At 35.2% G+C, this 23665-nt stretch overlaps 1 protein-coding gene and 1 long non-coding RNA gene across 8 annotated transcripts in view; both read right to left on the bottom strand.

Annotated features, from left to right (window-relative positions):
- Positions 1–23665, bottom strand: part of AKAP6 (A-kinase anchoring protein 6) — a 280658-nt gene that overhangs the window by 133963 nt on the left and 123030 nt on the right. For 6 of the 7 annotated variants that reach the window (XM_061463486.1, XM_061463487.1, XM_061463485.1 and 3 more), the window contains 2 exons: positions 18952–19048; positions 17565–17731 (listed from right to left, as the gene is read on the bottom strand). In XM_061463486.1, the coding sequence (XP_061319470.1) occupies positions 17565–17731; positions 18952–19048 (264 nt within the window). The remainder of the gene's footprint in view (positions 1–17564; positions 17732–18951; positions 19049–23665) is intronic. The other variant, XM_061463490.1, reaches the window with a different exon arrangement.
- On the bottom strand, positions 5210–7521 carry LOC133274772 (uncharacterized). The gene is made up of 4 exons (XR_009745252.1): positions 7412–7521; positions 7246–7276; positions 6508–6636; positions 5210–5834 (listed from the first exon to the last, which is right to left on the bottom strand). It is a non-coding gene; the product is annotated as an uncharacterized LOC133274772 (long non-coding RNA).

Genomic DNA, 23665 nt, shown 5'->3' with positions numbered 1-23665 from the left:
CACTGGAATGGGTTGCCCAGGGAGGTTGTGAATGCTCCATCCTTGACAGTGTTCAAAGCCAGGTTGGACAAAGCCTTGGGTGACACAGTTCACTGGGAGGTGTCCCTGCCCATGGCAGGGGGGTTGGAGCTAGATGATCTTAAGGTCCTTTCCAACCCTAACTATTCTATGATTCTCTGATTAAAGCAGCCTAGATCCTCTAGAAGATCTGAATGGAAGATGCAGAGCATGCACAAGGCCCTGTGTTCCACCTTGGCAGGAGGCAAGTAGTGAGAGAGCTAAATGAGAGAGAGAATTTTTGATGTCAGTTTCAAGATTAGGGGCTTCAATTATGCGCTCTCTACATATCTTAACTATTTCATCTCTCTTGAATATTTGTTATTACATTTTTACTTTAATCTAGTTTAAATGTGTCAGGTAAGTAGTTTAATAACAAAACACTCCTGACATAAAGGGTGGCAGATAACCAAATGCCATCTTCCTTTAGACACTCTTGCAGTGCCTCAGCTTCCAGGCTCATATTCCACTGTATTTAAGGGATTATGGAACTGATCTTACTGTGGGAAACCAGCTATGTACAAAGCTGGCACCAAATGACCAGGGGAGATGGAAGTGTCCTCCTGGGACTTGATACAGTGAAGGCTCTCTGCCACACTGCAGAATATTGGGATAATGTTTGAATCCCAAGGGGCACAGAGAAGAGGATGTCACTTCTTTTGTTTGTTTGTGTTTACTGAGGAAGTCATTTATCTTGACTTTATTTTTAGTTTTACACTTGGTTTACAATTTGACAGAACAAGCCCATGCAAAGTGAAACAGAATAGCAAATTGATGGTGATCTTCAAATATGTTAAAGCTTGCCACAGAGAATAAAGTAATGATTCTCTGTGTCGTCTGGGGATAGAACAAGAGCAACTGTGCATAAACTGCTGTGAGGTAAATTTAGGCAAAACAGTAGGAAAAAGCTTTCAAGCTTGCTAAGAACTGGAATTGTTCTGGATGTCACAGAATACCCACCACTGGATGTTTTTAAGAAAAAAGACAGCAGAAACAGTTCAGATGTGATTTTTAACTTTTTGTGCATTGGGCATAGCAAAAAAACTAAATGACCTCCTGGAATTTCTTTTAGTACTTTGTTCTAGTATTTTATGAAAAGGTCATGTAGCTATGAAGCAGAAATACAAAGACTTGTATATCACTTATTAGAACCTATCTTCTCCCCATAACAAGGCTAATAAATTAGATCACCACACCAGGCAGCCCTAGGAAAATGCTCAAAAATACTCAAGTAGTTCTTTGCCTGGAAATATGCACACACCACTGTACAATTTTTCAAGTGGAGTCAACATCTCAGCAAATCACATTGTTATGTTGTGTTATGATGCATGATGGTTTCATAATAATATGACATGTCTAAATGATAAAAACTTGGCTTCCTACCAGAAATGTAAAGCAGTTTATATTTTTTGTTGCGGTTTGTTGTTTGTTTGTTTTTTTCCCCATGGGAGAAAATCCTTTATCAGTTCATATAACAAATTTCCCTGAAAAAAAAAAAAAAAGGCAGCACACCAATTTAATAAAAAGTATTCCCCAAGTCTGTAATTCTGAGAAAACAAAAAAATTCCAAGGATTTTAGAAGCAGAAGAACAGTGTATCATTCCATACAATAAAACTATAGAAATAAATAATGAACAACAGAACTGCAAATTGAACGCCATCTTAGAATTTTTGGAAACACCCAGAACAGTTCCAAAACCCAGAATACTTTTTATGCAGTAAGGTCAATTGGCACTAATAGTATTAGTAGCCAGGTTTTCCTCACTGCAAGGCCAGTCAGATAAGTAAATAACTATTTAACCTTATTGTTTTTATTTGACACATTAATATAAAATCGGCAAACATCTTTCAGACACAATGTTCTCCTTAGTTACAAATAACTCACCTCGAGATTCTTTTTCACTTGCAACTTTTGTAACTACTAGATCTCTTTTAATGTTACTGTTTTTCATAAACAGTATAGCTTTTGGCTCTCAAATTGCACCTTGAAAAGTTGCCATGACAGCATGGAGGATTCTGTTCAGCTTGCAATCCTCTGTATGCTGTGCTGTTACTTTCTTACCAAAGTCTCTTAGCACCTGCCCAGACATGCACTGGGCAATGTGATTAACTCCTATCACATAAGAGCCATTCTTTGCTCATCATTTCTCTGTGTGAATGAAATAGTGTTTAGCATTTTGTACCACCAGCATGTTTGGTTTGCTGCTGTTATTTTAAAGCATGTTACTATGTCCTCAGGGTAGAAAGGCAAGGACAAAAAAATTCTGTCTCAAGAAAATTAGAAGGTGGCATGACATGTGATATTCCTCTGGTCCCCTGAGAGCTCACTTTACAGTCTCGTACCTCTTTATCCCTTCAGCACTTTAGACTTACTCAGCAGCCTATTTCTGAAGTGCCCTAGAGAAAAAGACAATGTAGAAAGATGGAGCAGGAGGGCTACTGATGGATTATCACCATCCTTCCACCTAGTAACTCACATGCTAGGCTGCTGGGAGCCCCAGCCACACCCTGGCTATGGCCCGTGTAGCAGTTGAAGGAGTGAAAGTAATACTGTCCCTACTTACTTTCAGCATGAAATTCTCTATAAATAAACACTGAACTTGGTATGGAACTAAAAATTCAATTCAGAATAAATTCTGTGCTGCTGCCACCATGCATCAAGTTTACAAGAAAGATCAATTTAGGCATCAAAGGATTTTTCCTTTAACTTAGCAAGTCAAAGTTTTGAGATCACAACAAGTTCTTGTTGGCTCATAAATATACTGTCTGCATTGCTATGGGTCAAGCTGGGACTTGTTCCTGAATCACTCACCCAACCCTAATTCTAATAGAATACCTCTGAATAGTTTTATACTAATAACTGCTCTGTAGAGACTCTTAAAATTATAATATATTAAAGACCCATCAGCCTATCAGAAGAACATGCAATTTTATGTTCATTACTTCTTGGTTCCCGACTATAGAATTTGGATGGTTGCACCTCAATTAAAAGTTGAATCAAAGTTAATATAATTTAAATAAAAACTTCAATAAAAAGTTAAATTTCTGTTCTTAATAGCATTAATACCCTCTAATGACCGCTACGGTCATTACCACTAGATGACTGACCTTCTTGAACCTCTCCCCACATAGAAACCTTTCTCCCAACACAGTCAATTATTTAGCGGTAATGAGTGCTCTGTAGGAGATTATTGTTTAACCAAGTACCTTGACACACTGCTTTTTCCCTGTTATCTCTATTCTTCAACAAATTGTACATCTTTTTTCTATTGTAGGCTTTTCAGTTCTGAGAATAAAGGTTGTGGTCTTATTCTTTCCAATGCAGAAGTTCACCATGTAATTGGCAAAGCTTCAGATAGAATTAAAATCTTGAAAATTAGGGTGCTATGAAACACTGTGAGCAGCAAATGTGGCCCTGTAAGACACAGCAGTTCTGAGGGCAGCTTTGAGAGGGAAAAAAAAAAAAAAAAGGAAATTTTGTTGGGGATGAAAAGACAGAATTCTCTAACAGCATGTGGACAAAAGGAGGAAAAATAAAAATGAATTAAGAAAAGAAAGATTCTGGGGCAAAAAGGAGATGAAAGGAAAAAGTGAATGAAAGAACAAATAAAGAAAAGCAAGGACAGTAAAGGAGACAAATTAAATTTGGGTGGATAGAATTCATTTTCATAAAGAAGGAAATCTTTTGGCAAAGTCCTGGAAACACTAAATGTTGAAAGATCTTTGTTGCTGTAGGAGTGTGAGAATTACTGGTTCAGTGAGTTCAACACGAGCCTGGAAGACAAAACTCCATTTTAATTCCAGCTAGCCTAATGACTGCCTATAACTGTGGGGAAGGCTCTTCACCCATCTGCCTCAGTTTCTTTCTCTGTAAAATTTAAAAAATACTTTTTTTCAAAAAGCTTTCTGAAGTTTTATGTATGCTGTGTTCAAAACCGCCAGGCACTAGTAGCTACTAATAGCATTAACAATGTCCTTTTCCTCATATATTTCTTAAAGGTGTTAGGCAGGTTGTTTTGATTTCAGGTTTTTAATAGAAGATTCATGAAGCAACCTTCCAATTCAAATGCTCATGTTGAAGTATTGCAAGCATTTTACACAAATTTAGTTAGAAATCACTTTTTTTTTTCCTGAAAGAAATCTTGCCTAATCATTTTAATAGAGCAAGCATATTCTAATCAGTTTATTTTTGAATGTTCTGATCACAGTTGTTCCCTCTTGCTCCTCAACATATGATAGGAGTTATACTCAGATTGTGGAACAAAAGTGATGTGATGATTTCTCATAGAAATACATATATGAGTGTTGAAATACAAATATGAGCGATGAATCTCATAGAAATACCACTGTGCTATACTTAGAAATAAGATGATAAAAGTCAGATACTTAAAATCTGCATGACACTGTTATACTTACTTATTCTATGTGAGGGTATTTTGGCACAAAATACATGAAAAGAAATCCATATAATGCCTTAGTCCAGTGGAAAAGAATGTCCTAAATGAGTCCTTTGCTCATTTAAAAGCAGTAAATATCTTTTTAATGTCCTGGATAAATTCCCATCTGCTCTCTTTCCTTAGAAAAAGGCCTTGAATACTGAAGGGGGCAGGGAGAGTAATACATTTTCCTATTGCCAACACTACTGCTATTTAGAAGACAACACAGGAGACATTTCTTCAAATTATTTTTCTACTCTAATATGCTGTCTCCTAAAACCCCAGCTTTTTTCATAGTATATCTGTTATGTTGATTGAGGTTTCTTCTGTAATGGATCTTACTTTACTGAGTGAGGGGACAACAGAGCACAACAGGGAGAAGACCTGCAAAGCAAACTGCCTGTGACATAAGGCCTATCTCAAAGGGGTTAAACTAGATTTTTTTCTTAATGAGAAGACTGTAGGAAAGTGTAATATTCTATTCAGTTATAGAAAATACTACAGATTGGATTGCTGTATATAGAACCTTGTCAAGTACACCGTTTACTACAGTGGAAGAAAACAGAGCAAGAAGTATTATTTTTTTTTTATTATTTGTATAAAATATATTGTTCTTCCAGGCTGTAGTGAAATAGTTGCTATTTAATTGCAGAGAAATCCTAAGAAGGTTACAGCAGTGAAACATTAAAATTCTAAGGGCAACTAATAACATTAAAACTTTATAGCCCCAGATAGAATAATTTAGACAAAAACAACATGAACATATGTTTTGTGTAATAATAACAAACATTTATAGCTGTCAAGAGAGAAAAACACAGGTTTATGCACACCTTAATGGCGTGCATGGGTGAGCATGAGTATATTTAAAACATAATATATTACAAAATTGACAGCAGGCATGACTCTTCTGGGTACTATGTTAAATCAATGAATAAATTACCAAAAGTGTGTTGTGGCTGTTTGGATGTGTAATTGAGCTTAACGTATGTAGTGTTATTTCAAAAGAAACTGTTCAAGGAGTTTCTACACCAATCCACTATGCATCTTTACTAAGCTGTTTACAAATAACAATAAATGAAACTGTCTCACAATAGGAAGGAAGTTTAGTTATATGCATTACATAAATGGGAAAAAAGTTAATTTTAATATGTTTTTTAAGAATTAAAAACAAACTTATTGTAATATTGCTAGGATTTACTGAATTGGAAATCAACATCTTTCCAGGTTCAGTTTTAGATTTATTTTAATTACCTGATACTCTACGAACAAAAGTCTTTGTAGCAATACATGTCAGGAATAAGTCCACTGAAATAAATATGGATGCTTCATAGGGTGTCTGTCCTAAAGAATAAGAATCAAGGCCCAAATGAACAAACTAGCAAAACATGAACATATATTCCATTTATTTCCTTAATACCTTTCCTGTCCAACAGATAAACAACCTATTTTTAAAACTTTTTATTAGATTCAAAATCTATGAAAGTAAATTTTAAACCTTATTGTTGTTTACCAATTAATAACAAAAATAACACGTTTGCAAAATAACCCATTAATTGTCATATCCAGAAATAAGCCGGGCATATACTTCCATCCCTTGTTTCAGGGCTGTTTCATCTTACTACACCCAAAATTTGTAAAATGATCCTATTTTTTTGCATTCCTCTTTATATTTTGCTGTTCTAGTAGTACTTGGTTATCATACAATGCTCTAAACTCTTGCACCTCAAATCTAACATGGGAAAGGCAGCCAGTGAAAGTTAATACTTAACACCCTTGCAGTATCCAGGAAAATTTGCCAAACAAACAGCAAGGACGGAAAAGACAAGCTGACCTCAATTCCTTTCCCCACTTCCTCTGAACTGAAATGATGGTCCTAGAATGTAAGCAATAACAAATGCACCATTCTAGACTTCTGTTGCGTGTCATACCTTTAAATCATGGTATTTCAGAACACATAGTGCCAAACTCTAAAGTCAATCTGAACTTTTTCCCTTGCAATTTTCTCCTTTCTCACCCCTTTTCTCCATTTCATAAGGGATGATGTGACCTGTCAGCATCAACTATACTTGTGGTGTTCTTAAAGCTCATAAACTCAAGGATTAAAGCATTCTGAGGTAAATGTTGGCTCTTTTCTATAACGTGACTGCAAAGAGGAAAAAGAGGATGAAGAAATAAAGTGTACATGCCCAGATGAGCTATTTTTTCTCTCTGGCCTGATGATGGTTCATAAAGCTTGCTATGGGGCAATTATAAAAGAATACGGCTTACCACCTGTCTCCTGGTCAGAAATCCCATTTTACATTTAAAGCCATCTTAGGTTAACTGTCATTAATGTTTAGAGCTGTCCATGGGATGTGACTAAGTGCACTACTGCCACCGATATTTTTCTGCGCTTACTTCCAGGTGCTTAAGGAACAAGTCCAAATTTCTAAATGCAATACAGTCCCTACTGTAACTGCCATATTAGTTACACTACCCTAGGTAAGTATAACTATCAATAAATTAGGATAATCTGAAATATTATAGGAAAGGCTTAATCAAAAGCCCTGGCAAAATACTTAAAACACACACACACAAAAAAAAAAAACAAACCCTATCCACGAACTGCTAGGCCTGACATACAAACTTGCATGTGATTTTAGGGTGTTTTCATATCTAAGTCTATGTTTCATCAAATACTCTACTGAAAACATTATTTGGGGCTTTTTTTCATAATGAAAATACATCTAAAGTCAGGTTGTACAACGCTCACCAGTGTATTCTGTTCCCTTCTCATAGATTACCTTAAAAATATAGCAAAATCTGTAACACAATTCTGGACCTGAAGCTTAAATGTAGCGAAGAGTACTATGCAAGAACAAGTAAGATTTAAAATGAAGGATGTCCAAGTAGAATTTTTCTTTCAAACATTGTTTTACCCGACTTCCCTTTTGGGACCACCCCAGTGAAGAATAGCTGTTTTAAGTACACAACTGAGACTAGAGCTGAAAGTTTCTATAGATTAAACTATAGCTAGATGATGTTCCAAGTCTAAAACAGGAACTGAATTAAAAAAAAAAAAAAAAAAAAGAAAATGTTATCCAATCACACTGAATATAAAAGTAATTAAAATACTTTAAAATGAATTAAAACATGCAGAAGATAAAATTTACCTTTATCTAACAGTATCTTTGTTCATATCTATGTTCCTTTTGTTCCCTATTACATATTTAATCACTCTTGGAGATCAACCATAACAGCAAAAACTCAAACACTGAACTGATAATTAAACACAGTAATATTTATAAGATGTTTATTCTGTAGATATGAACACTTAATTTAATGCACAAATGCAATGAAAGTAAAATTGCTTTTTAAAGATCAGAGGAGTGCTATGCCAGTCATTTTTCAATTGAATAAAGCAGTAATATTTTGTTTTCAGAGCAGTAATATAATTTTAATAAAATGACAAAGAAAATGCTATTTACAGAAGCAATAACCTTCAGTAATGACAATTGCCAATAGCATACATACTAAGCTACCACTTTTAAAGTACAGGATTTTTAGAGGCCTATATCAAAAGGGAAAACCTAGCTTTTAAAATATTTAAAAAAAAAAAACACCAACACACTAAAGCCTGCACTACCAGAGGTAATCAGGATGAAAAGCAGGAGGTGATACTGCATTGCTACTATCAGAGCTAGAAAAAGAAAAATAGTCTAGTGAAGAAACCGGAAAACGACTTTACAAGCCAGACCTCTAGCTCTTATGCCACATTAACTGAACAATCAAAAATATTTACCATTATGATGACTGGTAAAAAACAAATGGGTAGAACACACACTCAAACTTTATTGTTGGAGCTGACCAGCACCAATTTTGTCTGCAAATCAGCTACGATGTCTATACAGCACTAGCTTTCAGCCCTCCTGCACTTTCACCTGGGTCTGACCAGGCAGTGAAGCTTGTGAGAAGTGCCTCCCCCCCCACACCAGTATTTTGTTTTAGTTGTGATCCTGATGAAATCCTGAACTGTTTTAAAGAGTAACAGATGGAATGGAAGGTGAGGAATCAGGAATAAGAAACAAGGAAGGAAAGTTAACTGAAAAGATATGAATTTAAAATAATTTGCTTCGTTAGTGATCACTAACTATAAAGCCAAAAACAAACTTGTTCCACCAAGACATTTTCAGTCAGCTAGGATTCCTTCATTTCACTTGCTTATTTATGGATTTATTTTAGTGTGTTCCACCAACTTCTAAATTGAAACTCAAGAACTAAATAAAGAAAAAAGCTCTGTTTCTCCTGTGGCTGTAAAAACTTGAATGGGCACACAGGATTCTGAGCCCACACAGCAAAGGAGTACCTTTGACCAGCTATCCTAGAGTGAGAGAAGTTCAATTTTCACTAAAATGAATCTGGGTATTTATACGTGCATGTTACTAAAATCTTATTTCTCTGGAAGTCTGAGAATCTTGTGAAACAACAGGCAGACATGAATGAGAAAAGCCTTACGCTAATATTCACTGCTGAAGATACATTCTATCAGAAATAACAGAACAAAACTACATCAGTATGGTTGTATAGAGAAAGCAGAATGAACAGATTGGCAAAATAGAAAATTAAGGTGTTTGAGTGGTTAATATTCAGTTTTAAGTCACTGTCGTGGTTTAAACCCAGTCAGGTAGCTCGTTAACTCACTCCCCCCCCTTCTTTCCCTCCCCCTGCTCCTGGAGGGACGGAGAGGAGGGTCAAAAAGAATGCAACTCCCACGGGTTGAGATAAGAACAGTTTAGTAACTAAGGTATAACACAAATCACTACTGCTACCACCAATGATAATAATGATAAAGGAAATAACAAGGGAAGAGAATATAACACCTCACCACCAACCGACCGATAACCGACCAAGCACCGACCGATACCTCCTCCAACCCTGCAGTCTCCCAGCCCTTCCGGCTAACTCCCAGTTACATCCTGGGCATGACGTGCTGTGGTATGGAATACCTCTTTGGTCAGTTTGGGTCAGGTGTCCTGTCTCTGCTTCCTCCTGGCTTCCCCTCCTCCCTGGCAGAGCATGAGGCTCACAAAGTCCTTGGTCAAACCAAAACATCGCTATCAGTTCTGTTCCCAGGCCGAAAGTCAAAACACTGCACTGCACCAGCTACCAAGAAGGAGAAACATGACTGCTACTGCTGAACCCAGGACAGTCACTTAAGATAAACGTGTCCATATGAACACATGCACAAATACACTTGTGTTTCTGTATTTTCAAATACAGGCCAAACTCAGCTGGGAGTTTTTCCTAAATAAAGCTTGTCAGAGTCAGTCCAGTTATGCATGTGAAGTTACAATAGCCTAACATACTTTCAGAGTTTTAGATAATAGTGTTCAAAGATTCAAATAGCACTATGATAAAATTTGCCCCTTGGGCATATGCCAGTTTAAATATCTGTTCTCACCATGTTCTCAGCCTGCGCTTGTGGAGTGATTTAGATTTAAAACATCTTTCAAACTGAACCTGATCTATGTTTTAATAGAAAGTAAATTTCCTTATTCTTAGAGTAAAAAATTCGTAATTTTTTTGCAAACTTTTTAAACATATCTGTTGCTATTAACAGTGATGGTTGTATAAGAGCCAATAGTTGCCAAAAGTAATCAATATACAGTATCTAGAAATAACAAGGTGTAAAAATTACAGAAGCATTTTATAAATACCACAGATACCTTGGAGTCCTCCTTCACACTTTCAATTAGAATAAGACTTCTGATATTGGTTTAAAAATGCAGCTGTATCTTATAACCAGATTGAATATTATGCTTAACAAGAGATGCAATTTAGCTCCAAAAATATGCTTTAGCTCTCTACACTTTATACTTGATAGTGAGCTTAATAAACCAAAGATACTTTAAGATTCAATGGGAAAAAATAGGGGCTCTGCAACCATTTTAGAAATTTGGCTTGTTAAAGATTATTAAAATTATTTTAGCTACCATGAAAACAATACTGTCATACAGAATTTGAAACAAATATGTAAGGAAGTTGATGGATAGATAAGTAAACAATCTCTGGGGGCTAAAATGGGATGCAGGACTGCTCAACAATGACTTCAGGGACATAATTGCATTAAAAATTAGAAAAATATTTAGTTAAATTGGGATATAGAGAAGTTTTAAGAGGGCTCATGTAACATGAAAAAAGAGGTTTAGGATGGAGCTCATATTCACTTGTCTTCTATTGAAGGCCAAATACTGCCTGCTTAGCTTCATTCTTTTCTCTGTGAAGGGAGGTCCTGAATTAAACACAAAATTGTTTCTCCTGCTCACTAAAAGGCACACAAGGCACACAACTAACAAGTCAGCAGAAACAGCTTCCAGCAAATAGCAGTGAAACTACCATGCAGAAGCTGACTGCACATCCAACAGCCCTAAATCTTTTGGGGGCACCTCTGATGTTTTGTTTTCAATCATTCAAAGAAAAAAAAATCTACAACTATTTAAACAAAAGAAATATTTTCAAAATCTGCATCAGAAAGGTACTAAAGGTACCAAAAATCTGTTTTCTTTCCAGCTACACTAAAATTCTCATGTAAAATTTTCCAACTAATTCTCAGTCTACCATACTTTCATGAAAGATTTTTCTGCCCAGTTGCTATAATCACATCTTTGATACCCTTCAGCAGAGCTCATTTATCTGAATTTCTTGTCTTAAGACTCACTATAAGTCAGCCACATTGAATTTTACATATCCAGTCTGTCCTATTACCGAGGCCAGCTTCTGCTACTACACTTACTTTAAAACACTTTTCTGTTTCCTTTCTTTTGTCCATTCTAATACGGTGTGTAAAATGATGTTTTCACCTCTCAAATCCTTCTTGAAGATACTTTTTGTTACAATGACGGTTAGGTCTGTGCAAATTCTAGGTGATGTCTGTAACACTAAAAATACATCACTTACAAAGCAAGGTATTAAAAACTAGCAAACTGAGGAACCTGAAGTGCCTAGTTGCGCTTAAAGACACAGATATTCCTTCCTCTTGCTTCTTTTTTAGGTTCTTTTCATTGTTGTATCAACATGGCTTGTTTTGATTAGCTTGTAAATTCTCACTAGATATTTCCAATCCTATATTTGGATAACAACTAATATAAAAATAACTCAGTTGTGTTTCACATACTCCAGTAAAAACTCTAAAAGAGAGGCTTATTCCTTGCAAAACCAAACTTGTCTACTGATTTACAGAAGGATTTTGTAAATACCACCACCCTTTCTATCTACTTGATCAACGTATCTTTGGTTCAAACCCTCACCATAGAAGCTGACAGATCAATACTGTAGTGTCACATACTAAAATACCTAAAGCCAAGTAAAATAATAACTGTAGAAGCATTTTTTCCTGGTAGAGCAGCATCAACAGCATTGCTTGTACTTAAAAGTGAGATCACAAGTATCTTTAGTTTAGACTTCCAAGTTCCAAAAGATTCAGAATTGAAATGTCACATGAATGATTTTAAACTGTTCAGCTGTTAGGCACAATTCTACTATTTATGTACAGACAGCATTTTAAATATTCAATGATTTAAGATTATGCCTCAATGGCAACATAGCAGAACCTTCTGTTCCAATTACAGGAAATCACTTCCCCTGTTACCATCTTTTGAAGTAGCGAATGGTGAGCCACAGACTTGCTGTAATACTTTTCAGCACTGAAATACTTTCTGAGGTATTATAAGGTGCTTTATTAATCAGTGAAAAGTAGTAAATATTTAACTGTGCCCAAGACTATCCAGTTGTTCTGAAGAGAAGATACTAATAAGTTCAGCTCAAACTGCAAAGAATTAAGGTGGCAGATGGTAATTACTAATAATGGAAATAAGCCTGGTTAGAGGTGGTTGAAACTGTGTGATCTATAAGGTGTTGCAATCACCGCATAAAACTCTCTTGTGTCTAGATGGGAATGTTCCTCATTATAAACACATCAGACAAAAAAAAAATACTTCTTCTAAAGCATAAATAGCGACTTTCCTTGTACATTTATTTTCCAAGGAAAGACTTGATATAGCCGTGAGATAACCATAGACCAGAAGAGCATGTGTATCACCAGATGAAGTACCCTTTCCATATATCTATGCAATGTCAGAGATGGAAGTCTGAGTTCCATTTCATCATCTTTCAAATTGTTACTGATGAAGTAATAGCTATTTAGTTAACATTTTGTTCCACAACGTTAAAAACATGAGGCACAAGACTGCATACATCTGATCCTGAGTTTGCGCATGTGAAAGACAGAGAGAGGCTGCAAGTTAAATTGATTCAGTTTAAGGTGTGAAGTTTTAAAAGTCCCCTGTAACTTAACTCCAGCAACACAAATAAAACAATCCTTCTAGCATATGCTATTCCTGCCCTTTCAGTAGAAGCAACTAACTCAATGAGAAGAGAACAAAGGCCAGTAACTCATACTATTTGACAACTTCAAACCACTGACCACTATGACAACATATGTAGCTCCTCAGTTGCATACACTCAAACCTAGAAAGCCAGTTTCCAAAGTGGTTATGTAAGTAAAACTAATAGATTCTGAAATCATGCTCTGTTGAGAATATTTCAGACTGTCCCAATAATAGACTTTCCCTGTTTTTAAATAATGGAAGATATCAGAAAAAATACCAGTGTGCTGGCTTTAATATTACAGTACATGCATCATACTGATGCCTGCAGATTAGAAATCTAGGGCTGATAAAAGACACTGAGAAAAAGCAGAATATCTGCTCACAAATGTTATATTTCTCTGCACTGATCACAAAGATGCCAAACCACTTCATTTGTACATTCTTTTTGTATCAAAGAATTAATCTAAATGTTGTAGTCATAGAAGTGTGATTGAATGGCCAGGACAAGCTACAAGCCTGAAGTAATACAGAAAGGACTTTTACTATTCTCTAACATTTTCCCTGTTGTCTTGTCCATTTCTCAAATTTATCCTCATATTAAAACACAGAGCAGGACATAATTGTTTGGACTGCAGTGTTTAGGCCACCCACTATGTCTGAGATGAGTGCAACCATAAAACTCTCAAGGAGAATTTCCAGAATCCCAAACTGGTAGATACTAAACAACTTAACCAAGTTTTAGGTTTTCTTCCTGAAAATCACCTTTCTGTATATTGAACACTGTTTACTTAGGATGGCTGTAAAAACTCTGAAATTATGTGCAACTGAGTAGATGATGATCCTGGAAATGTGGGATGCTTAATTACATATCAAGAGGAAATCACACTGGTTTTCTTTTTTAATTTATACAAGGTTTAGTGTTTAACCACTTCAAACTCTGTTATCCTACTATTTCTGTGATTTTAGGTTAACTTTATTGAACATATTTTTACCTCTTTTTCTAATATTCTTCAAATACTTACTGCTTTTACCATTAACCCACTGATAGACAAATCCACTAGAGAGCTAAAATAATCTTTCTGAGTGCTTTTTACCTGAGACAACTAAGTCAGATTTCACTGTTATAAACATTAGGCCAAATGCCTTAACCAGTTTCATGCTTATTTCTCTGAAGCTGGGATGAGAAGTAGAAATGTTTCGCAGTAATACACCAATTATTATGGAAAGGAACATGTCCAGAAGCACAGGAATACTTATTTATTTCTGGAGTACACCATTATTCTCTTAACCTACCAGCCTTTATGTTTTGATCATAGAACACCAGGTTGAAATGTACATCAAGGATCGTCTGGTCTGACCTTTCTTGGCAAAACCACAGTCTAGAGAAGATGGCTCAGCACCCTGTACAGCTGAATCTTGAAAGTATTCAGTGTTGGGAAATCCACCACTTCCCTGGGGAGATTATTTCAATGGTTGATTGATCACATTGTCAAAAATTTTCCTGTTGTGTACAACTGGAATCTCCCCAGGAGTAACTTGTACCCATCACCCCTTTGCGCTTTCCACATGACTCCTTGTAATCCTTGTAAAAAGGGAGTTTCCATCTTCTACATAGCCACATTTTAAATACTGATGTTATGCTCTGAAATGTTACCAAAAAAAAAAAAAAAACAAAAAAAAGAAACCCAAACCAACCAAACAAACAAAAAAAAACCAAACCAAAAAATAACCCTAACAAAGCACCCAAAATTTAATTCAAATATTTACCTGCAGAACAGAACTATCCAGATTCAAACTGTAGTCATAAACTAATTGTCCAAATGCATACTGGGAGTAGAACTTACAACTGACCCTAACAATACTATTTAATTCAATTTTCTATGAAGAATATCTGCTATGGGCAAATGCTATTAAAGATGTGTATACTTTCCAAGGACATTAGTTACACTATTGACTTACAATCTCCTCAGACAGAAATGAACTTTTCCACAAAACTGTAACTTAAATAGACCAGGCAGTAACACTAGATAAGAAAGTACATCATGTTATTTTTCAACACCACGCTACTGTTTATTGAAAGCAAGACTGTTCCAGTAGGCCTCCCCTGATGGACAAGAAGTGGCCCAATTAATTAAGAGATCAGTTATAAAAAAAGTGTTCTCATACATCTCCAGAAAGTGAAAAACCACAGGATATACACATATATGCCAGATTTCCTCAAATTTTCCAGATATTTAGAATATTACTTACTAATTCCACCAGGAAAAAAAACCCTACTGTTAGCTAAGCATCTTAAGAGTCTCAGATGTATTTCATGTCATGTTTATTACTCATAATGTTAGATCAGTACTTGTTGGTGTGTGTCATGGCAATTTTGAGATTTTTTTTAAAAGTACTTATCAATGGGATAAGAAGGCAAAACCTTACGTCCTGCAATTTAATCTGAATACAGTCATCATTTGTTTATTTATTAAAAAGACAGAATAGTTCTAGTAAATACTTGAAGAGATCTCAGTGTTTTTGTAAATTTGTACAGAGAATGCAACACATTAGAAGAGTTTATGCATCAGAAATATTTAAAACCCTTTAAGCCTCCGGTAGCAATCACTATAAACCACTAGGAAACTTACACACAAGAAAATGAAAAATTTTGTAAGCATAATCTGGATTCTTGAATACAAATACTGACAATGTATTTCTACAGTGCAGAATGTTCTTCTCTCCCACTCTCCATTGTTTGCATAAAAGATGCCAAAGCAGTATGATAACATGTTTAATAAATCCTAAGGGAAAAGTTTCCTAGGGTCTTTGAAATTCCTCCTCTTCCTATTTCTTTACAGATTTCTGACACCAACATTATTCCTGCAGCTTCTTGAAGGCAAAAAGAAAAATACCCTCTAGATATAATCTTTAGAATTCCTATTATACTTCTCAAGTTCCTTTTGGCTTTTGAAATAAATGCAAAATGAAATCTACAGTTATGCTGTCAACTGTATTTTAATTTTAGTTAATCTTTGATCATGAAGTAGATGGTATTTGAATTATAGAGGTATGTGATTTAATACATGAAATTGAAATAACCTGAAAATACTTCTTGTTTGGTCTTTATTTTTTTGTATATACTTTTGTTTTTAAAGGTAGGCTCAAAAAAAAAAAAAAAAGAGACATTGCTTCAGGTTCCCCTCTAAGATAAAAAGCACGGGGGAATGAGTTACCACATATCTATGTGAAAAATTTACTGCAACATAAACCATGCCTCTATTTCTCCCCTTTCAAGCAAATATTTAAATATAACTATTTCAAGGTAGGGATTTCACAATTTCCATAGCAAAATCAAGCTGGATTATACAACTTTTTTTGTGATAATTTTGACTACGAAGTTAGACTTTGGCCATGGATGAATCAAGCTTTTCAGAGATATAAGGTCATATTAACTTTGAGCTAGTCTGTTTTACTTTAATAGACCTAACTATGAAATTAAGTGTTGCTCCCTTGCCTAATTCCTAAACTAAGAGCTATGTGACACAGGACCACTTTCTACCATGCGAGTGAGGAGGAATATAATTTCAATTTGTGTCTTCGTCACAAATGTCTTTTCCCGTATTTCTGTTTTACTGTTATCCTTGGCTCCTCCTCCACCATCCATAAGATCATTCTTGCTATGTAGAATTATGGTGAGAAAACACCAGAACATTTCATGTCATCCTAAGAGTCACTGTGCAAACTACTCTCTAGGAAGCTCTATCCATGTGAAGAACGGTCTAGCATCAGAATCTGAAAATGTACTTAGCACAGCTATCCCTGTTATTTATAGAAATAGCAACCATGAATTTTTCTATAAATTTCAACCTGCTGCATGCCAAGATATTAGGAGCTATTGGATTGCTCTGCTGCATATTCTTTGCATTGGAAGAATCAACACTTTCCAATGCAATCTCTCCCAACCACCTTTGATTACTAATGATTGTAAGAAAGGTCACGAACCATATGCTAGAAGTTTCTATTGTGTGTAATGCCCATACACTGCTTGGACCAATTTGAAAAAGCATGTTTTGTGTTAAAAATGCTGTTACAAATATAAAGTTTGGCAACTGGCAAGTACAATAATCCTCTTTAAGAATTAAGATTCACAAAATTATGATAGGTGTCAATACCTTATTCTTAAAGTACTTGTTGTATTCAACACATGAAGAACTTAGAGCAAAAAGATTTGTGAAAAGGCATATGACCTTCTTCCCACTGCAATGGCCATCCCCTAATTAAGCAATGCATCTGATAGTCATTAACAGGAATGAGATAATGAATCACTTTCTCTCTTCTTTGTTAATTTGCTGTAACCAAGCGGCTAATGGATGTCAGAGCTGAGTGATTGCACTGATTATAGTGATTTATAGTCACAACAAAACAATTTAAAACCATTCTGATTATTCATGTTAAAGATGCTTTATGTTTTGTTTACTAAATGTTTTATGTTCCCCCTCATGACCCTCTATACAAAACGAGACAGGTCTTCCTGGAAAACTTGAAAGTTCTAAGATTTTTTTCATTGTTTCAGAGTAAAGCATTTCATTTTGTTTATGAAAAAAAAAAAAAAAGTTTACCCAGTGGAAATAAAAAGCCTTAGGGTGGAAAGAAAACTTCAGTGGTGCCTAGTTCAAAAGAAGACGGAAATAAGAGGAAATAAGGCAAACTTCAAGCCACTTACCTTAGGGCTCCCAGTCCCTTCCTCATTCTCTGCAGATACATCAGTAGCCAGTATCTCTGCTTTGATGATATCCAGAGCCCTAAGAATCCAGCTGTGTTGCCTTTTGATTTGCCTCTGTAGTTCCTTCCATTGACTTGCAATCATCTGCAGCATGTCCTTCAGTCCTTCTCCAAAATGAAGGAGAAACAATGTAAAGGCTGTAAACTTAACTGCATCTTTAAATGTTTATTCTTTAAAGAACAAAAGCAATAAGAATTCCAATGTATTTTCTCAGCAATAAATCCAAGCATTACTATAGTTCGTACAGCAAAATAATGCTATAAGGTCCAAACATGTCTTTTAGCCATCTTGGTAAATTTTGATTATATTCCAAAAGAGGAAAATACCACACAAACTGTGATTTCGATGCAATAGGGAACGCTAAGTTAATCTTAACCTCTAATATCTAGTCTTTATCTCAAAACATTTCATAATCTTCCAAAAACATTTTTCTTACCTCCAAATCCTGGAAATATTTTCTGTAGTTGACACATTACTATTTCTAAGAATATAATGATATGCACCACCATTCTCTGCTATGGCTTCTACATCTTTTTGGAACTATACACAGAAGTCACTCCCTTTAGCTTTCACATTACACAGATCTATCTGATGCGGTGAAACAATAGAGGCACAATGTATAACATGATCAGAGAACAGTAGACCAAAGAGTAACTTCAACCTCGATGAAAACTATGCTAAATAGGCCAAAATTGAAATGGTATTCCGTAGCAATATAGGCTGATTAAAACTATTATCATACATGTCACACAAACACCTAACAATATAGGTGGTAGTGGGGATAAAGGAAAATAAGTATCTCTCTTCCCCTCGTCTCAATTTAAGGCCTCTGCAGAAAAAGACAAGCCTAACCAAAGGAAAAAGGTATTTGTAATTTTAATCTATTCTTCATAAATATATTAAAATCAATGTCAGAATTAGTTTAAATGGCAAAATAAAGCTTTACCAGTGCAATTACCCATTCAGAGTAAGTAAATATATATATATATCTGAATTCCTAATTCATTATCTTAATGTTATTTCCATAGCACCTACATCATAGAATGTGTCAGTGTGATGTTTTCAATGATGTGATTTCAACTGAAGCTCAGCTGAGCAGCAAGACCAAAATAAAATGAACAGACTATTTGCAGGCAGTATTTCATTTTATAAGTATCACTGCATTGTATGCAGTATATGAAACATTTATAAATCTTGAAGGTCAATCTGATAATGTAAATATTAATAATACATAAGGAAGTGAATATATGCAGTAATTTACAGCAATGCTTCTTCATTCTTTAATAGTCTGGAGACATAAAGACTTGCAATATTTCAGAGGATTTACCTGATTTGTGAGATACAATAAGCTCAAGAAGTTGACGTCCTTCTTCTACGACTGCTTCTTTTAAAGCACAGTGGCTATCTACATTCAACTTAAAACTCTGCGGAAAACAAAAAAAGGAGGGGGGGGAGAAAGAGAAAAAACTCAGTATCAGACATTGGAGAGGCAGTTATCATCAAACACACGTACAAAATTACTTGCTGCTTTTTATCAAGAACCACATCCCCATTTACCCAATAGCCAAACTCATTTGCAATACTAAAAGCTATTGATATTTTGGATCTGGGCTCAAAATGTTTCCATTAGATCAGCAAAGTGCATCTGTGTTGAAACAGCTGACAAATCTAGAAATTCATTAGGTTTTATGAAAAGTCACAACCCGTAGGCTATATCTGGAGTAACAGTGTTCTATAAAATACACTAAATTTATGCCACCACATGAGCTCTGTTTTTTTCAGATTTCTTTGAAATGTTGGTGATAGCACTATTTATGAAACCATAAAAAAATTACAGCATTGAATATATTGGCCTTATGTGCACTCATACAAATCTATTAATATTGTGTTTCTGAGTTAACCCTCATATCTGTTTTCAAAGAACAAATCAGACTGCTTTAGATCTCTGCATTCTTAATTTGCAAAGCAACTGGTTTTCCTCCTTTTTTCACTATTTTTACTAGTCTACAAAGGACCTCTGCTTTAAAACTGATTAAAATATTTTGTTTCTTTTTCAGTTTATTGTTTATATTTACAAAATGCATTAAAATCTAGTAATAAAGATAGGAACTGGAAACATGATCTACTATATGTTATGCCATTGCATACACCACTGATGCCTTGGATAAACTTGTGAAATTTTACACTTGAGCGTAAGGAAGAGAAACAAAATAGAAGAAAGGGGTACTTGCTGTATTTAATCATAAGTCATGTGCAGCCCTGAACACACACGCAACTCTTACCCTCTTTGAAAAATCTACAGAATGAATGAAAACAATATTTGACCACTTCGAATAAGCGTTTTGCCTTCCCTTGGGAATGAGTTAACTGGCAGAGATGAAAGGAGACTTTGCAAGTGCACATTTGGGGCTTCTGGTTTTTATAAAACTTATTTATACTTCCCCAAATACTAGTGACCGTGCTAGTACTGAAGTAGCAGACACCACAAAATATTCAAAACCCCTCATTTCTTAGGGAAGCGAATATTTTCTGTCTTTCCTAACTGCTGTAGTGAGGCTGATTGGCATAGCAGAAAATAATATTGCCAGAACTGTAACAAAATGATGTTCTTTTACTGTATTTGTCATGGTTGAAAGAGGCATGTTGCTCAGACAGACTTAACAGTCTTTCAGGCAGCAATGTACCTGACAGTGACAGAATATTTTTGAGAATTCTCCATTCAAATAAAAGGCATTAAACAGAAACTTTGCTACCTTCAGCATTTTGTCTAGCCAATTTTCCTTGTATGGGCACCTGAAAATATTGGTTTGTACCAGCTAACAAATGGGTCAGCCAAGAGAAGTTAAAAAGGAAAAAGGATGCCTAGTTTATATCTGGCCCTTACTTAAATCTAGAGTTTTATGACCCCAAATCTAGAAGCTCTTTTTCTTTCATAACAGCATGTCTGAACAAGCACTGACAATATTTAATTTACTGTTTACTTAAAACAGGCTTGTACTGAATAGTTTGTAATCATGCACTTCCCAGGAAATGCACTAAGCGTGTGCCTTACACAGCAAAAGAGAACGTAAAGGACCTGAGAGTAGGTTGTGTAATTTCACATAATTGAAGTTGAGTATAGATGCAGCTGGATGTGGCAGTGTCTTGAGATGATATGGATGTGTTTGATAGGAAAATTGGAAAAGATGAGGTATTCTTCTTCATTAGTAAAAAGAAAAGATTCATTTAACATAACGCACCAGATACTACAATACAGCTTGATTTTCAGGTGCACCTATTAACCAGTAATAATGTTAAACTGAAGAAGCAAAATATGATGAATAAAGATGGGGCCAAACTTTTGGATTTTGACTAGCAATATTCTCCTTGTGCAAAATTCTGATTTTATGGATAAATTATGCAAGGTACAAAGACTGTGAACATACATGAAATTTCGCAGAAATAGACTCTTATTAGTACATAGGCACCATGTCATAGTTTAACTCCAGCCAGCAACTAAATACTACACAGCCACTTGCTCACTCCCCTCTGGTGGTTTGCAGAGAGAACTGGAAAAGGGAAAAAAACTCATGGGTTGATATAAAGGCAGTTAAATAAGGAAAGCAAAGCTGCACATGCAAGTAAAGCAAAACAAGCAGTTCCAATTCCCATTTGGCAGGCAGGTGTCAGCCATCTCCAGGAAAGCAGAGCTCCATCATGCCTAACCATTACTTGGGAAGACAAATGGCATCACTCCAAATATCTCTCCCTTCTTCCCCGAGCTTCATATGAGCGTGACACCATATGGTATGGGATACCCCTTTGGTCAGATGGGGTCAGCTGTCGCTGCTGTGTCCCCTCCTAACTTCTTGTGCACCCTCAGCCTACTGCTGGTGGGGTGACAGAAAAGGTCCTGATTCTGTGTAACCACTGCTCAGCAATAACTAAAACATCACTGAACTATCAATACTTCACAAATCCAAACCACAGCCCTATATTAGCTACTATGAAGAAAATTAACTCTATACTGTAGAAGCTCCATGGGGGAAAAAGCAGCACCTCCCGATCTATACTGGGCTATGAACACACTAAAAATGAAACAACGTTTCCAGCCGATAATAATCTCTCCCTCTTAGCTTATTTGTCTGGACAACGGGGGATGATAAAAATATTTGAAAAAAAAAAATTATTTTAAGTTCCCCATAGGATTTTTTTTATGGCTGTAGATACTTGAGTTCAGGAAACTTCTGTTGTGTGGGTATCCTGCGGTATGTGCATATCGAGCTCTGATATGCAATCTTTCACTGTTTTGCAAACTGCTGCTCTTGGCAAATCCTTGTAATTTGGTAAAACACAATGTGGGTCTTGACCTATTCATATCTGCACTAAGGATAGTCAGCTATTAAATATTGTTGTTTCCAGAGGCACACAGACTTGGTATAAGCATGCCCTTTTTTTAAGTCATGATGGGTCCAACTAATTACTTCCAGTGTACTTTGTGTCTCTGACACACAAATAAGCAACTAGGTATCACATACACATAAATATAGGTTAGTTTAAATGACACAGCAGTTTACACCTATTGCCAGATTAAGATACTGTATTAAAAGAAATATTTTCATTTTCTCAGTCAATCATACTATTACTATGTGTAGTGTATGGGTTGCCCCAGGCACCTAATTTTTCTCAGGTTCATTTTTGATGTGTTTAAATACCTTTGAGAAAAATATCACTGTTTCCAGGGCACTTACTTTTTAGAGCAATGGTACAAAATATTGAAATTATTTAAGTGATCTATGATTTCAAGTCTGAAAGAGAATTAAAATTTCCTAATAGTCACTTGAATTTCTATATTTAGTCACACTTGAATTTTGACTAAGAATGTATCACTTATAACACTCACTGTGACAGATACAATTCAGTTTTGAAGTTTAGAGTAATGGGAACAGTTTCTGGTACAAAAGAAAGGGGATTCATTGACTGAGAATCTGGAAAGATAACCAAATTCCCACAAGTATCATCAGCAATGTGTGTTTTGATAGAGGCACAGGTTCAACACACAGTAAAATCCCAAGACAATGATGGAACAAACGTGTGTTATTTATTAATCTATGCAACATACCAATAATCTCCAAGAAAAAAAAAAAAGTTGAAAAATGTCATTTAAAATTTCTTTTCAATTTACTATTTTTTTTTTAGTTTAGTTTTACATTCCATTTGTCTAAAAGGGAATATGATTTAAAGCAGTTCCTGAAAATTTATTCTTACATTCTTAATATACAGTAATTTTTGCAACTGTATTGTTCATGGCACAGTTACCTCCCAATAGCTTGCTATAAAAAAATACCAAGATATTAAGTAACTGAATTCAACTTATGGTTACGGAAAGATAGGGGGTTTTTTTGCTCTTTTTTTTTTTTTTTTTCTGGAGGACTTCTGACCACACAGAAAAATTCTGTTTGGTCACTGCCTAGTATTTACGTGCACGAGTTAATAACCTAATGATCCATGTAATACTGTAGTGGTATTTTCATACTCCTGAACACTACCTACCAATGCCATTTAGTAAATCAAGAAAATAACTACCATGTATGCTGCCTTTATATTAACATGGAAATGGTAATACATATTTAGCATTCTAATGACATAATACTAAATACCTAATTAATTGGTCAATGGTGATATAAAATGGATATTAATATGCAATTTGTACATGAAAGAAGATCTTCTATGAAATAGTGCATTTCACACGTTATGTTTACAAATATAAAATTATTTGACTTTTTAACAATTGGGAAATATCTTATTTATGAAAGCCTCACATTTTTCATTGGGGATATAAAGCCTACTTAATATTAGAAATCACTATGATATTTTTTCCTGGGAATTAAATGTTATATATGAAATGGATCAAGTCAATTTGAAGTTCAAGTTCAGGTCAGAACCTGAATTTGAAGTTCAGGTTCAAGTCAATTCTCTGTTCAGGTTACCATAAAACTTAAATGACTATAAAGAATTTTTTATTTGATTCTTTGCTTTTAATCTGTATTTTTATCTGAATG

The sequence above is a fragment of the Pezoporus flaviventris genome, unplaced genomic scaffold (assembly GCF_033815535.1).
Source record: "Pezoporus flaviventris isolate CSIRO_AGI_PZ_B2104156 unplaced genomic scaffold, CSIRO_AGI_Pfla_v1 ptg000036l, whole genome shotgun sequence".
Lineage (NCBI taxonomy): Eukaryota > Metazoa > Chordata > Aves > Psittaciformes > Psittacidae > Pezoporus > Pezoporus flaviventris.
This window is presented reverse-complemented; position numbering and strand designations above follow the sequence as displayed.